Source organism: Quercus lobata, chromosome 4, assembly GCF_001633185.2.
Source record: "Quercus lobata isolate SW786 chromosome 4, ValleyOak3.0 Primary Assembly, whole genome shotgun sequence".
Taxonomy (NCBI): domain Eukaryota; kingdom Viridiplantae; phylum Streptophyta; class Magnoliopsida; order Fagales; family Fagaceae; genus Quercus; species Quercus lobata.
The window spans coordinates 30,792,146-30,806,532 of record NC_044907.1 but is presented as its reverse complement, the minus strand read 5'-3'; the positions used below and the strand labels follow the sequence as shown (position 1 = coordinate 30,806,532).

Sequence of the window (14,387 nt, the reverse complement as noted above, 5' to 3'; positions counted from 1 at the left end):
TGACTCGTTTAATAAACATGTTGGATTAGTGTTCATCACATGGAACCTGTTTAACTTGTTTGATTGAATGACATTTTATCTATATACTTTTCAAATCCTAGGTATATAAACTTATTAGTTGTTGTTTATTTTCTAATTTCTTTGACATATTATGATTAATTATTTGTGATATTGAGATATACTTTAATTTTAAATGATTATTTGTGATACTCGTTAATTCTGAATTTTATGTTAAAAATATTTATTTGTTTAGTTTTTTATAATTCATATCAATTTGGTTAATACTAAAATTAGTTTTTTTTTTTTAATTTTTTTTATAAAATCTGATAAACTAGTTGACATGATTGACCCGTTTAATAAATGGGTTGTGTTAAGGTTGAGGAATCTTGACCTGTTTAATAAACATGTCAGGTTATGGTTAATCTATATAGTCGAATCAACACGACACGAACCCGACACGCGAACACAAATTGCCACTCTTACCTAATGGCTGCTCCAGGAATTTTGTTTTGGGGGGTCATTAAGAAACTTAAATTAAAAATTTTTTAATAAAAAGAGAGTGTATCATAACGGTTGAGGCCATCATGGAGCAGCTTAAGCGCACGAATGCTCGCCTTGATACACTCACTATTGAGTTGTATCAGGTAAAAACTTGTGTCAGTTGTATTGCACAACGACAGGCTCACATGGGTGGCTTCGTCGCGTCTCCATCTCCTTCCCATTCTCCACAAGCTTCTGAGGACGAGGATGCTGATGCTGATGATGATGAGTATGAGGATGCTAGCTCTTCCAATGATGAGGAGATGACTGCTTCTCAATGACTTACCCTTTGTCATTCGCGACAAAAAGGGGGAGTAGTTTTGGATTGAAAGTAGTCATGTATTTTGGGGGAAAGTTAGCACAGAACATTTTTGATAGGAGAAGTGTCTTTGTTTATGAGGGATGTAGTGATGATTTATAAACTTTTCTTTTTTTTTTCTTTGTAGTTAGATTATTATTTTGTACATCGATCTTGTGACCATTTAGTGATAACAAATATTATACTTATTTATCTTTTATATATATGATGATGTTGTTATCATTTCACCTATCTTTCCATGTGTTGTTTCTTTATTCTCTTTATACACATGTTTCTATTAATGTATGCAATCTTTTATTTTTTTTTCACACTAAGATGCCTTGATGAGTTTTGTTTAAAGTATTTCAGAAAGACAAGTTGTCAAAATCTATCATGCCATGAACTCTCTTCTTGCTAAGTTTTTCAAGAGTTTGTGTTAGGATTAGATTTTATTGTATTCAACAAGTGATTATGAGCTTAGTGATTTATGACTTCTTTCATACTTCATTTGTTTGTTGTGGTTTTGTCATGAATCGCCAAAGGAGGAAATTGTTAGGACATGTGTGGAACTTGTTAGAACATATGTTATTGTAAATTGGCTAATCCTTTGACAAAACACACTTTACTTGTAATTGGATAGATTTAGGATGTGTTTAATATTTCAAGGAACAAGAGATCAAGTCTAGTATTGAAGTCATGCAAATCTGTCCAAGAAACAAGTGAAAAAGTGTTGTTTATTAAAGCTCGACAAATAATATTTATCAAGGTTTAATAAGGAATCTCAACAGCTACATGACAGAAATAGTATCTATTGAGAATTATGAAATTTAGATTTCCAGATCTATTTTTCACGCATATCCAAGTTATTTGTATAAGATTTCTTTTCTCACAACTTTAGACGTATATAAAGATTATTTTAAGGGCCGTCTCAGATAATGCAACTTAATGCAAAGTGATTACTCATGCATATTGTGACCGGAGACAATTTGCCCTAGTTCATCATATTCTTTGTAGAAGCTACTGCTTCTTTGCGCCGAAGATTTTGTAATCAAAGAGCTTCTTAATCTTCATCGTTTGGATGAATTAAAGAATTTTGCAGCCAACATCTTCCTCAAATTGGTGTGTTAGTCACGTACTTGGATCCATGCATTGATTGTTAGGCACGTATTGAGAGCCGTGCATTGAAAGGATAGATTGCCACTATATTACAAATCAAATTGGATATTGGGGTAAGGGTTCAACTGCAGGTTAGTATTAGGCACTAGGATTCATTTTACTTCTAACCGCTTGTTTTGATAATAGTGGATTATTGGGAGTAATGACCTTAAATTCACCCGGTAGGGTTTTGCCTTGGTGGTTTTTCCCATTTATAACAAATCACCTGTGTCAAATTTATTTTCTACTGCATTTAACTTGGTTAGTGATTTGTTTGTGCTACTATGCTTAGAAGTGTTTGCGGTGGGATACGGTTTTGGATCATTTTTAACACCGCACTTTGCAGTGCGGTTTAGCTAAAACCATAATTGCACTGCACCTTATTTTTGCGGTCACATTTGCGGTGCGGTTTGATGCAGTGCAGTTTAAAGTTTAGTTAAAACCATAACCACACCACACCTCATTTTTGCAGTCACATATGTGGTGCGGTGTATAAGATGTGGTTTGAATGATTTGAAATTGGTATATATTTCAAATTTTAAACTTTTTCTACCCAGTCCAAAACTAATTTTTCCCTTTATTTTGGTCCAAGTTTTAAACTATTAAGATCGTTTTTCTTTATTTTGGGCTGGCTTTCTTAATCAACACTTGCTAGGGTTATCAAACTTTTTTTTTTTTTGGGAAAACTAGGGTTATTAAACTATTAATTATATATTTAAAATTAAAAATATTTAAAAATATTAATATATAGAGAAGGTGCGGTGCGGTGCGGTTATGCTATTTTGTGGGCGGTTTTGGTGCGTTTTTACGATTTGTGCAGTTTATGCGGTTTGGTGAACACCCCTAACCATACTTATTACATGTAATTGAATCTAATTAATTCACTTGACTAATTAATTGATTAATTTACCAAAAGGGTTAATACATTCTTGGCCTATTAGCTATGACCATTTTATTTTATTAAGTTTGTCTTAACATTTTTATTTTTATGCAGTTGTTATTATCTATTAATTTGTCATTGTTTTAATAAAAATATTTTAAACTAAATTAATAAACTTAACTCATTAGCTCTATATTAATTATTGACACACACAATTACACTCATTCATATATAAAATAATACACTACGTGTCTACTTAACCAATTAAATTAGGGATGGCAATGGGGTGGGGTGGGGACGAAGATCCTGCGCTGAAGGATGGGATCTTCATCCCTGCCCTGCATGGTTTTGTCATTCCCCATCTCCGCCCCGTCTTGCATGACGGAGAAAACTTTCTCACCCCATCCCCGCCTCTTGGGGCCCCGCAAAGCCCCGCCTCACCCTGTAAAACTCTACTTTTTATTAATTTTCCCTACAATTAGTACAATTTTTTCAATGAAACCTATTTCATTAATAAAATTATACTTGAAATTAAAATTAAATTTATCCCATCAAATCAAATCAAATCAATTTTTAGAAAAAATTGAATAATATATCAAAGCGTTTAACAAGACAATCACCAAAAAAAAAAAAAAAAAAAAACTCATAGTATAACACATAACAAAATAAAGGCAGAGAACCACATTGGGTTGAATAAAATAAGCTAATATTGATATGTTATTTAAATAGTAGGGTTTTAGGTTATGAAAAATTTACAATTATAACCCTTAACAACTTGGGCAGGGCAGGGTGGGTCTAAAAAGTCTAAACCCATCCCCGCCCCGCCTTGTGGTGCGAGGCTAAAATCTTGCCCCATCACCTTTGCGGGGCGGGGAAAACCCGCATGGGATGAAGCGAGGGAGGGGCGCGTTAAGCGGGACGGGGAAAAATTGCCATCCCTAAATTAAATGCTTGAACAATCACTAACTTTACAATTTTTCTTCTTGAATTTTTCTAACTTTATAACAAAAAGTTATTATAATATGATAAAAATACACATACATGTAATAAACACTCTATTTCCTAATTATTAAATTATATAAAGTTATATTATATTTATACTGTAGACACAAATATCCACACACATCATTATTCACACAAATAACATTATAACAAAAATTAATGCACACAATTAATATTAGACACACTCATACACATATAATATAAATCTATATATAAAATAATAGGTGAAATAGAGAGAGTGTGAAATTGAATTCCAAATTAGAACTCTAATTTTGTGCCATGTGTCTAGAATCTGAAATTGAAGTTGAATTTTGCATCATGTGGTTAAATGTATGTGGGCTCATTCTTATTAAAACCACTTTTATGTATCGGGTCAAGTGAGTTACTATGCTAATTAAGGTTTTTTCTTGATTTTGTAGTCAAACGTGAAAACCAAAGAGATTAATATCGGTAATAAAAACTTTGTTTCGGTACATTGCATAATTTCCAAAAAGATAGCAAAGCCAGAGTTTGCATCTTTGTTATAAATTGCTTACAAAGTTTGCATCTTTACATTTGCACTGAGTTTCGGATTAAAGTGTTTTTGTCTTAGTTCTAACACTGAGTTTTGTTTACTATTCACTTACAAAGTTTGCATCTTTACATTTGTTATAAATTTCTAATATGTAATTAGATGCACATTATGCCTAAAATTCACTATCCTTATATTTGGCTTTTTGTTCAAGTTTGACACTTATAACAATGAAGAAAGCACTGCTATGGACCGATGGATGATACTTTTTGCAAACTGCAAAGGAACTTAGTGATCAATGGAATCTCACGCGAATTGGAGAGGATCCGGCTGTAGATGTCTAGATGGCAGATGTGAGTCACTATGTTTTTAAAATGTTCAGTGAAGGTAAAGGTTATGAACAATGTAAATTTTCCAGAGAGAGATTTATTATTCTATATTTACGCAAATTTGGTTGCCTTCTTGGAGTGGATCACTCCACCCTATCTTTCTACTAGAATTTTTTATTCAGATTGTTACAATTTAATTCGAAATTTTATTTGAATTTTCCTATTGTTGTTACTATCATATATTATCATTCCAATTGTTCGATTAGAATTTAAAATTGGAGTCCAATTTTACTATACACGTGTACAATCTAATTATTTTTAATTTTGTCATGTGCAGAAGCCAATAAGATGAAATTAATAACACATTAAAAACTCATACTTTGGGAATCGGTAGTACCAATCTAAATCTATTGGACTTGCTTCGTGATAATACAACTATGAAGGATATATAAAAACACGCACAAACCCCTCTCTCTATAAAAAGAGATTGGAGAGAATTTCTTTTATCAGCCATGGAACTTTAGAGTTTTTTCTTCACACAAATGCCCATCATGTTACAAAATGACCCATCGTAAAACTACAAAATAAGTACAACTCTGAGGATTTTTTTTTTTTTTTAATTTTAAATTTTTTAAGCTGCAAAAATTTCAATCACCAATAGAGATTGAAGATTCAAAAGCGTGAATGGATCTTTTGGATAAACATTATCACCAAGGTTCATTTTTCTGTGTAAAATATATATACTGCTAAATTTTGTTAATGAAATTTTCTGATTAATAATATGAATTTAGACTTAACTGAGCCTTTTAAATATGAATAAACTCATGATTAATAATATATCCATTCCCGTGCGGTAGCACGGGGCTACATACTAGTTTATAATAAAGAGTGACACTTACAATTCACAAACACTTATTCGTACTCTTAGAGTTGGAAATAATTGTAATAAGAGTGTATAAGATTTAAGTTAGGGTCTGCAAAAATATATTTAAGAATAAATTAAAATATTAAACTAACAAAAAAAAATATTATATATATATATATATATATATAAAATATTTTTAAGAGCCGTCCCTGCCCCTACCTAATATGGTGTTCAGTATCCATTTAAAGCTATAAAAGGTTGATGAAAGTTTCCACGAGGGGAACAATAATGTAGAAGGCAGATCCATCCAAATTTGTCCTTGTGAACAGCTAATACCAGAGTCAAAACCAAATCCATCTACTTAAACAGTTAAAACTGTTTGATTTAAATGCTTTTATGTTGTGTTGATTGACATCTAATTCTGGTGAAGCTATGTGATTTTTGTTTATTGTTTGTAATGTATGCGAGAGCTTTATAGTAGTACCACTTTAATTTTTTTTCTGACCAAGCTTCTAACTTTTGTTTGGATGGGTTAGGATAGTTCAAGACGTTGGGATATTCAGAGTTAGACTCGGTTAACTTTATTTAGCCAACCTTTTTTTTTTTTTTTTTTGAGGGACAAACATAAACTTTTTGTTAATGAAAACCAACAATATCAGTTTGAACAATAGAAAATAAAGGTGGTGGAACATCTTTCATTCACATAACAAAATCCGAAATCCCTAAAACATATCAAGCTAAAGAATGAATAACTTTATTACCTCTCTTTTTACATGAGAGTGACGTAATTAATTAAAAAAAACTTGCATCAAAACGATTATCATCAATAAGCAAACCAACAGTGGACAAGAAATAGCTATCCTCATTGATTAATTCAGTTACGCAAAAGTCCAATTTAGCACGGGATGGGTATAAACCATATCACAAAAATTTGAAGGGCGGAAAGAAAGAATCCCAAATACAATCATATCATATTAAAGTATTCATCAAAATGTAAAGGAAACAAGTTCAGGAGATTTTTTTTGCATGTCCGCATATATATATATATAATCTTGATATTAATCACTTTGTAAATGCCTTTTAACTTAATAAGGCTCCTAATCAAATAGAGAGAGAGAGAGAGCACTGAAGTGATATAGGAAACAAAACAAACATGCTAATCATTAATTAAGAGAATTCACAATTTGCAGTGATATTACATACGTAAAACAAAACAATTTGAAGTCTTAACAAGCCACGCCACTATGTTCATTTTTATGCTTCTTTTTTCTTTCCAATTTTACTAAGCTGAATTGGAATGAAGGGCTATTGAATATTAAGAAAGAAAAGATCTGTATGTAGAGTTGCCAGCTTTTGTTTTTTTTTTTTTTTTTTGGAAGTGTAAGAAACAAAACTAGCATAGTTCCAGTTTTTCCTGTTAATGCAGTTCATTTGGAAAATGAGTGTGAAATTAATGTAGCATATTTTTGAATTATATTTCTTCCCAGAAAAGCAGCGTTGGCAAGATACAGATAACCAAACAAAAGGTTAAACCATTCTTGACTGTTGGTTGGAAGAATTCCAATTAGAGCTAAGTATTGTCTTGAATTATTCTGGGTTTTAATGTGTTAAGTTCATTTGTTCAGCTGTCTAATTATTTACTTCTTCTTTTTTGTCAACTAGTACTCGTTTGGTTATCCCAAAAAAGAGAGGAATATCAATTCAAGTAAATAACTTAAATACGGTGTTTAATATCCATTTAAAGCTAGAAAAGGTTGATGAAAGTTTCCACGAGGGGAACAATAATGTAGAAGTCAGATCCATTTAAATTTGTCCTTGTGAGACCAGAGTCAAAACCAAATCCGTCCTCTCTCACAGACGCACACGAGTGACATAACTCTTGTGCCCCAAAAACAGGTTTACAACTAGACCTAGTAATCCCTCGGCATCCATATTAGGTAAGAGTATTTTGATTTGATTGTCTTGAGCTCTATATATATTAAGCAAAGGCTAGGCAATTTGTAAAACGTGCAGCAATAATTTGAATCATCAATGGAGCTCTTCAAAGTTACTTTTGGTCTTATAGTAATAGCTTCCCTCTCCGCCACACTCTCCTCAGCTAACCCTGGCTTCAATATTGGCTGGGGTAGTCATGGTGGAAGGTCTTTTAGCCTTTTCCCTGAATTTTATCAGTTCTCTTGTCCCCAAGCCAATGACATTGTCATGTCTGTGTTGGAGAGAGCCATTGCCAATGAGCCAAGGATAGCTGCTTCTTTGCTTAGGGTCCACTTCCATGACTGCTTTGTCCAGGTTTTACAATTATTCCATTGGCTCCAAAAGCGCAAACATATAAAATACAAAACATTTTCACAATTTCTTTTACATTTTTTTTTTTTGGAGGTGTTAAATTGTAACTAGTGCTTGTTTTCATATTGTCATACCAATCACATTATTTTATCGTGTGCAATGAAAATATATTGAGGAAATTTTTTTTTTTTCTGTAATTAGAGTTATTAATAAAATATAGAAGAATAAAAGTTTCTCTCTCTCTCTCTTCATTTTTTGTTAAATGTATAACAAATCATTTAAAAGTTAGAATCCTTTGTGCTACTTCTTGTCACTTTCATAAAATAGTCCAACTTTCTAATGTTACAGGGTTGTGACGCCTCAGTATTACTAGATGATAGTGCCACAATAGTCGGTGAAAAGAATTCTGGGCCAAATAAAAATTCTCTTAGAGGTTTTGAAGTGATTGATGAGATCAAGGCCAAGTTGGAAGAAGTATGTCCTCAAACTGTCTCTTGTGCAGACATTCTCGCCCTTGTTGCTCATGGCTCCATTGTATTAGTAAGCCAAAGCTCAAACTTAGTCCCTACTTTGTTTGCCTTTTTGTTTTATTTTTTATTAATTTTGTTAATGTGACACTAGTCATATTCATAGACTCATCAATTTATAAAGCTTTGTAGGAAAACTATAGTATTTCAACATTTTCTTTTCTAGTTTATTTAACTTATTTATGTATAGTTTTTTAAAGTCTTAGGGACTATTTGGTACATCAACTTAAACACATGTTTTCAGTTTTTAAACAACATTACATATATTTCCATGTACTTTTTCACCCACACATATTTCCAAAAAAACTGAATATTATTGTTTAAACACACATACCAAACGGGCCCTTATTTTTTTTGGGTTATAACTGTACTTTATGACATAAGTCCCTTGAAAGTGGAAACTAGAAGTTCATGGAAAATGATAGTGACATTGCATAATTGTTTAAATATGTCCTTTAGAAGGACCTTGATAGGAGAAAAAGGTTTGTCTTTACTAGAAGAATTTCTAATGGCCTTCTAAATTGGTACTCTTTAAGGATTTCTTACCAACCAGTTTGCTAAGTTTGTTGGGTGTGTTAAAACAGAGCGGTGGACCGTATTGGGAGGTCCCATTGGGAAGAAGGGACTCAAAGACAGCAAGCTTAAATGCCTCAAACACTAATATTCCCCCACCAAACTCTACCCTCCAAAACCTTGTAACATCGTTCAATCGTCAAGGACTTGATGAAGTTGATCTCGTTGCACTCTCAGGTAAATTTGGCTTTTTAGATGTAACACACTAATGTCAACCATGATAAATTATCAATTGTTTTGAAAACTTAATCATTTAACGATTACTCATTATCACATTGCAGGGGGGCATACAATTGGTTTGGCAAGGTGTGTGTCATTCAAACAAAGACTGTACAACCAAAATGGAAACAACCAACCTGACCAGACTCTTGACAAGGGCTACTACAATAATTTGAAATCGGTTTGTCCTAGATCAGGTGGTGACAATAACACCTCTCCCTTGGACTTTGCCTCCCCTGCAAAATTCGACAACGCGTATTTCAAGCACATCCTGTGGGGAAAAGGGTTGCTCAATTCAGATGAAGTGCTTTTCACAGGAAGTGCTGGGACTACTATGCAATTGGTTAAGATTTATGCTGAGGATGAGGGCCTATTCTTCATCCAGTTTGCTAAATCTATGGTTAAGATGGGAAACATAAGCCCTCTCACTGGTTTTAATGGTGAAGTTAGGAAGAACTGTCGCCGAATTAATTGAGCAACTAATTATCTACGATATATAATGCTTTATGCTTTGTTTATTGTCATCTAGTTCTGGTGAAGGCGTGAAGATATGTGATGCTTGTAATGCAAGTGAGAGTTTTTTTGTAGCACCAAGCTGGCTATTATTCTGGTCAATCTTTTCTATTTTATGTAATTCTTGAGTTAGCTTCTTTTCTTAAAATAGTGTTTAAAAAATATATTGGGCAAACGTGCAACTATGCTAGAAAAGAAAAAATGACATTTAAAAAGGTTTGTACTTATCAAAATGAGCCTAATGAACTATGGAAAAGGCAGGCCTTGTAGGGAAAAAGTTGTGAAAAAATTAGGTAGGCCGGTCCAAGATTGATGTGGCTGATTTCAAAGCCCAAGAAAAGAAACTCATCGCTCATCTTTTCTTTCAAATGCCGAAGCATTAAATTAATCTTCCTCTCCTCTGAACTCACGCTCCCTACTGCCCAGTGCCCAGTGATCATTCTACATTTTCTTCTTAAACAATCACACACTCTCTCAAGATAACAGATCGGAACTCAAACTTGATTGTATATTGTCCTTGTCAAGGAGAATTCACATTTAGAGAGGGAGCACAGCCTTATAAAGTCTAAGCATGTATAATTGTGCATCAATATGCTTACTGTGTGTGATACTTAAGCTTTATTTTGATGCAATTTCTTTATTTCAGTCTTCTCAAACAATTAAGGAGCATGTTGTTTTAAGGATAATTGATTAGTGTTTACTTCATTAAATGTTTTAATTATTTACAATTACGTTCTTAAAACCCTTAATTTAATTTATGGATAGCACTATTCTGCTCTAGTTGAACCAAGAAAATGTCTGAAATTTGGCTAAGTCAGTGACAAGTTGACAACCATCCTTCAACTGAACCAGATTGCTGAACTAGATTGCAAGTCTTCAGGGGCTCCTTGTGTATGCATCCTGTACATGAGATATCTCCTTGATTCTATTAAAATTTCTAAATTTATAAAAAATCTCCTGTGATAATTTAGGTTACTCTTGCTCTCTGGGGATTGTCAGTGTCAGAAGCTAAGAGGTATGTGCTTGAGTTCATAAATTTTTCCTATAATTATCATCTCATTTGTGTTTTACATATATGATCTCTAGACAAGCTTTTAATGAATTTAGGAACCACACTAAATGTTCTGTTTGGTGCACCTAAAAACTGTGCTAATGCAAAACTGACACAGCATTTGTTGCATGACTAACTACAATCTTATCAGGGAGCCAGGGACATTTAGAGCCACAAAATCACAAAGACGGATTGAGTGTAACCTAACGTAAAAAGTCTTGTTTGCAATAGCTACGTTATGTAATTAATATGCAACACACAACTGTATACGTCTGAAACAAATTAAAAAACCTGGTCCTGTGCAGTGCCTATCTCTTTGCTCTTTCCCTCCATTTTGGCCTGAAGAGAGGAGCACAGTGCCTTACTTGAATGAGCTTTAAATGTTATGATGATTTTCCTGATACCTCATTTGCCTTCGCTGGAAAAATTGATGCAACCTACAGCTGTCGGTGGTTTGGACTTTGGATACAAGTCCTTGAGATTGCTTTTTGGTAGGATTAAAGGCGGTATAGTTTTGGTAGGGTGTGAATTCATTATATCAATCCAACCTGGATCTGGTATATCATATACATTTTTTTTTCTGAAGACGTATACCATATACAATTAACTTGCAAGTAATCAAAAAATTGGTTTACTTACTTCTCGGTGCATATAAGTAAGTGTTTATGACACTTTGTAAAAGACTGATTTGGTAGGACGTCCTTGTGTTAAGAATAAAACTTTAAAGCCGATAACTTGGTATATTACTTCTGCAGTAAGATTGGAATCATATTTGGCAGCATAAAATTCTGCCAAATATGTGTCATTTTTTTCTGTCTTAACGGCCCTAGACAAAGGCAAAATACATTGGTTTTTCTAATTCAGAAACTTCAAGATTTTATCCCAATTTGCGTCAATTTCCTTGGTTATACACATTATAGCTTTTATACAGAAAGCACAGTCAAACCACGGCTCAGGATTTTTTAAATTGTTCCTTTTACCTTTTTAAATAGCACCACTGCAGTTGGGCTGGAGTTCCTAAGTTGGTCATACCAATTGGAAGAACAGTAGTTTATGTTGTACTCAGTAATGGATTAAGTTGAGAAAGTAAAATGATATTCTTTCTCCCATATGCAGCTTTTTCACAAGGCATTTCTCTCAAATCTCTGGGACTTTCTTCTCAACCTTAGAGGCTGTTATGAGGAATATTGTATAAGCTATGCCGGTAGTTTGGTCATCTTGTATTTAGTGCCTAATATGTAACTAACTGATGAGTAATAGGGTTAATTACTTTTTAACCCTAAACCAATCTTTGGTTGACATGGTATTAGAGCCTAATGTAAACCGTAAACCTACCACTGGAGATCATTACCGACAACCCATACACAACAATCAACCATCGCCGACTACCCAACCTCCACAATTGACCACTGCTGACCATAGTATATCACTAGTGACCACCCATAAACCATGCTCAACCACTGCAGACCATAACCGACCACTGCTGATCATGTATAAACCATCCTCAACCACCACTCACCACTGATCAATCTTAGTTGATCACCACGACCACTGCCTGAACCATCATTGCAGCTATCCCCCTCTCCTGCTGACAAACTCGAGCCCATACTACCAACTCTATTGATCGGCTGTTTTGGCCTTTCCCTTTACTTTGCCGGCTGTGGCAGCCTTTATCTTTTGTTGTTTTCAGTTTTGTCACACCATTTCACCTTCATGGTTTAATTAATTTCTCTAAGTGTAGTCCAGAATTCCTTTTAGGTAAGATTGCATCTTTATTCTTAATCTATGTTATATCAATACTAAGGTGATATATCTCCCTTGGTATTTGTTAGTGTTGCTATTGGACGTGAAGGTGGTGTAGCACCTCTAATTGCATTGGCGCGCTCTGAATCTGTGGTAAGCATTTCCTCTTCTTAGTCACCAATGTCCCTACAACAATATAATGTTCAACCTTTGTTTAAAGAATAAGTATGGCACAAATTGATGGTCTATTTTTTTTTTTTTTCCCTCTTCAGGATGTCCATGAAACTGCTGCAGGAGCTCTTTGGAATCTTGCTTTTAATCCTGGTAATGCTCTCTGTATTGTGGAGGAAGGAGGAGTTCCTGCCTTAGTTCATCTTTGTTCTTCTTCGCAATTAAAAATGGCATGGTTCATGGCTGCATTAGCCTTGGCATGTATGTTTGATGGGAGCTATTCATTTTATCTCTGTGATAGATATGACGCATGTTCATAATTCTCATTCTTTATCTTTGTCTGCTTCTTTTAGATAGGCCTGTTATTTATTTATTTTTTTTCTATCTCTATTAGTGCTTTCCTCTTCTTTTTTGACTTCATAGTTTTTTCTTTTGATGAAATATTCTGTGTATCATGGTCTATTTCTTTATTAGAATTTAGAAAACAAGGTTTGGCTTTGGAATTGCAAGTTACCGATATAAAGGCCAATTTAAAGCACCAATGCACAGATATTATGGTTATTTTTTTTTTCCTTTTTACCTTTTGAGTGGATATTGGAGAAATTTAAGTAGAGGGAGATAATGACAAAATGATTGTTGAGTAGAACTTAGGTCTAGTCTAGGAGAAGGATTTAAGAAGAAATTCCAGTAAAAAAACAAGATTAAAAAATAAAATAATAATAGAATTGAAGTTGGAACTATCAAATATCAATTTCTAGTCCCAAAGAATTAAAGAAATAGTCAAATATGAAATTTCATGAAACAAATACGAAAAGGCTTTCTACAATGACTCAAAAGAGGCTATTTATAATAGCCTTTAGCAACCGTAGAATCTTAGCCCTTCATCTTGCATAACAATCCAACTTCATTAAAAGACTCAAGACATAATAATAAATAAAACGTTACATAGAGAAATAAAAGACAATGAACTAATTGGCCCCTCTCTCTCTCTCTCTTTTGGCTTAAATTTTCCTACATGACGAAGTTGTATAAAAAAATAAATATTTGTTAATCTTTACATTATTTATAGAAGAGGTCTTAAGTTCTTTTGAATATCATAGCATTAATTGGAAAATTTTTCTTCCAAACTAGAGAGCCATGAGAAACTAGTTGCTTAATATGATTCTCTGTCACCTTCAATGAAATCTCATGTTGTTAAAATCATGACAGTTTCTTTTTGTATCTTGAAACCTAGTGTACTATTAAACCTAATTTCCCCCAAATGAGGGTCAATATGGTGGGACAATTAAGTACCTTCATAAATGGTTTGTAGTTTAATCTTCATGTGAGTTATATGCACTTATTTTGGAAGAATTAACTTGCATGTATATAAATTCTAATTTTTGTTGTACTTTCTGCAGAATGGATGAATATGCTCTGATAGGAACTTCATCAGAAAGCACTTCGAAGAGTGTGAGTTTAGATGGGGCTAGAAGGATGGCTTTGAAGCACATAAAAGCCCTTGTCCTTACGTTTTCTGATGCACATGCATTTGCTGCTGCTGCTGCATCGTCAGCCCCTGCAGCATTGTCGCAAGTAACAGAAGGAGCTCGTATTCAAGAAGCAGGGCATTTGAGATGCAGGTTTCCCTTCTCTCTCTCTCTCTCTAGCGATATCGCAAATTGTGGTTTCAATCCTGCTCTTCAATGATTAACTTACCCGCCCAAAAAAAGAAAAAAGAAATG

General features: G+C 33.6%; 2 protein-coding genes across 2 annotated transcripts; both read left to right on the top strand.

Moving 5' to 3' along the window:
- Nucleotides 1–7,593: 7,593 nt before the first annotated feature.
- On the top strand, nucleotides 7,594–9,830 carry LOC115986822 (peroxidase 9-like). Its single transcript, XM_031110155.1, has 4 exons — nucleotides 7,594–7,869; nucleotides 8,215–8,406; nucleotides 8,978–9,143; nucleotides 9,248–9,830. The coding sequence occupies exons 1-4, from the start codon at nucleotides 7,612–7,614 to the stop codon at nucleotides 9,658–9,660; spliced, it is 1,029 nt and encodes a 342-aa protein (XP_030966015.1). The 5' UTR covers nucleotides 7,594–7,611; the 3' UTR covers nucleotides 9,661–9,830.
- Nucleotides 9,831–9,874: 44 nt separating this feature from the next.
- Nucleotides 9,875–13,047, top strand: LOC115986824 (protein ARABIDILLO 1). Its single transcript, XM_031110159.1, has 3 exons — nucleotides 9,875–10,957; nucleotides 12,582–12,645; nucleotides 12,765–13,047. The coding sequence occupies exons 1-3, from the start codon at nucleotides 10,878–10,880 to the stop codon at nucleotides 12,981–12,983; spliced, it is 363 nt and encodes a 120-aa protein (XP_030966019.1). The 5' UTR covers nucleotides 9,875–10,877; the 3' UTR covers nucleotides 12,984–13,047.
- Nucleotides 13,048–14,387: the final 1,340 nt, after the last annotated feature.

What these genes read in the sequence shown, in the direction of transcription:
- LOC115986822 (XM_031110155.1), top strand. Translation starts at nt 7,612, where the DNA reads ATGGAGCTCTTCAAAGTTACTTTTGGTCTTATAGTAATAGCTTCCCTC. An exon ending in TCCATGACTGCTTTGTCCAG is followed by an intron (nt 7,870 to 8,214) that starts GTTTTACAATTA and finishes CTAATGTTACAG; the next exon opens with GGTTGTGACGCCTCAGTATT. An exon ending in TGATCTCGTTGCACTCTCAG is followed by an intron (nt 9,144 to 9,247) that starts GTAAATTTGGCT and finishes ATCACATTGCAG; the next exon opens with GGGGGCATACAATTGGTTTG.
- LOC115986824 (XM_031110159.1), top strand. Translation starts at nt 10,878, where the DNA reads ATGACTAACTACAATCTTATCAGGGAGCCAGGGACATTTAGAGCCACA. An exon ending in CGGATTGAGTGTAACCTAAC is followed by an intron (nt 10,958 to 12,581) that starts GTAAAAAGTCTT and finishes GGTATTTGTTAG; the next exon opens with TGTTGCTATTGGACGTGAAG. An exon ending in TGGCGCGCTCTGAATCTGTG is followed by an intron (nt 12,646 to 12,764) that starts GTAAGCATTTCC and finishes TTCCCTCTTCAG; the next exon opens with GATGTCCATGAAACTGCTGC.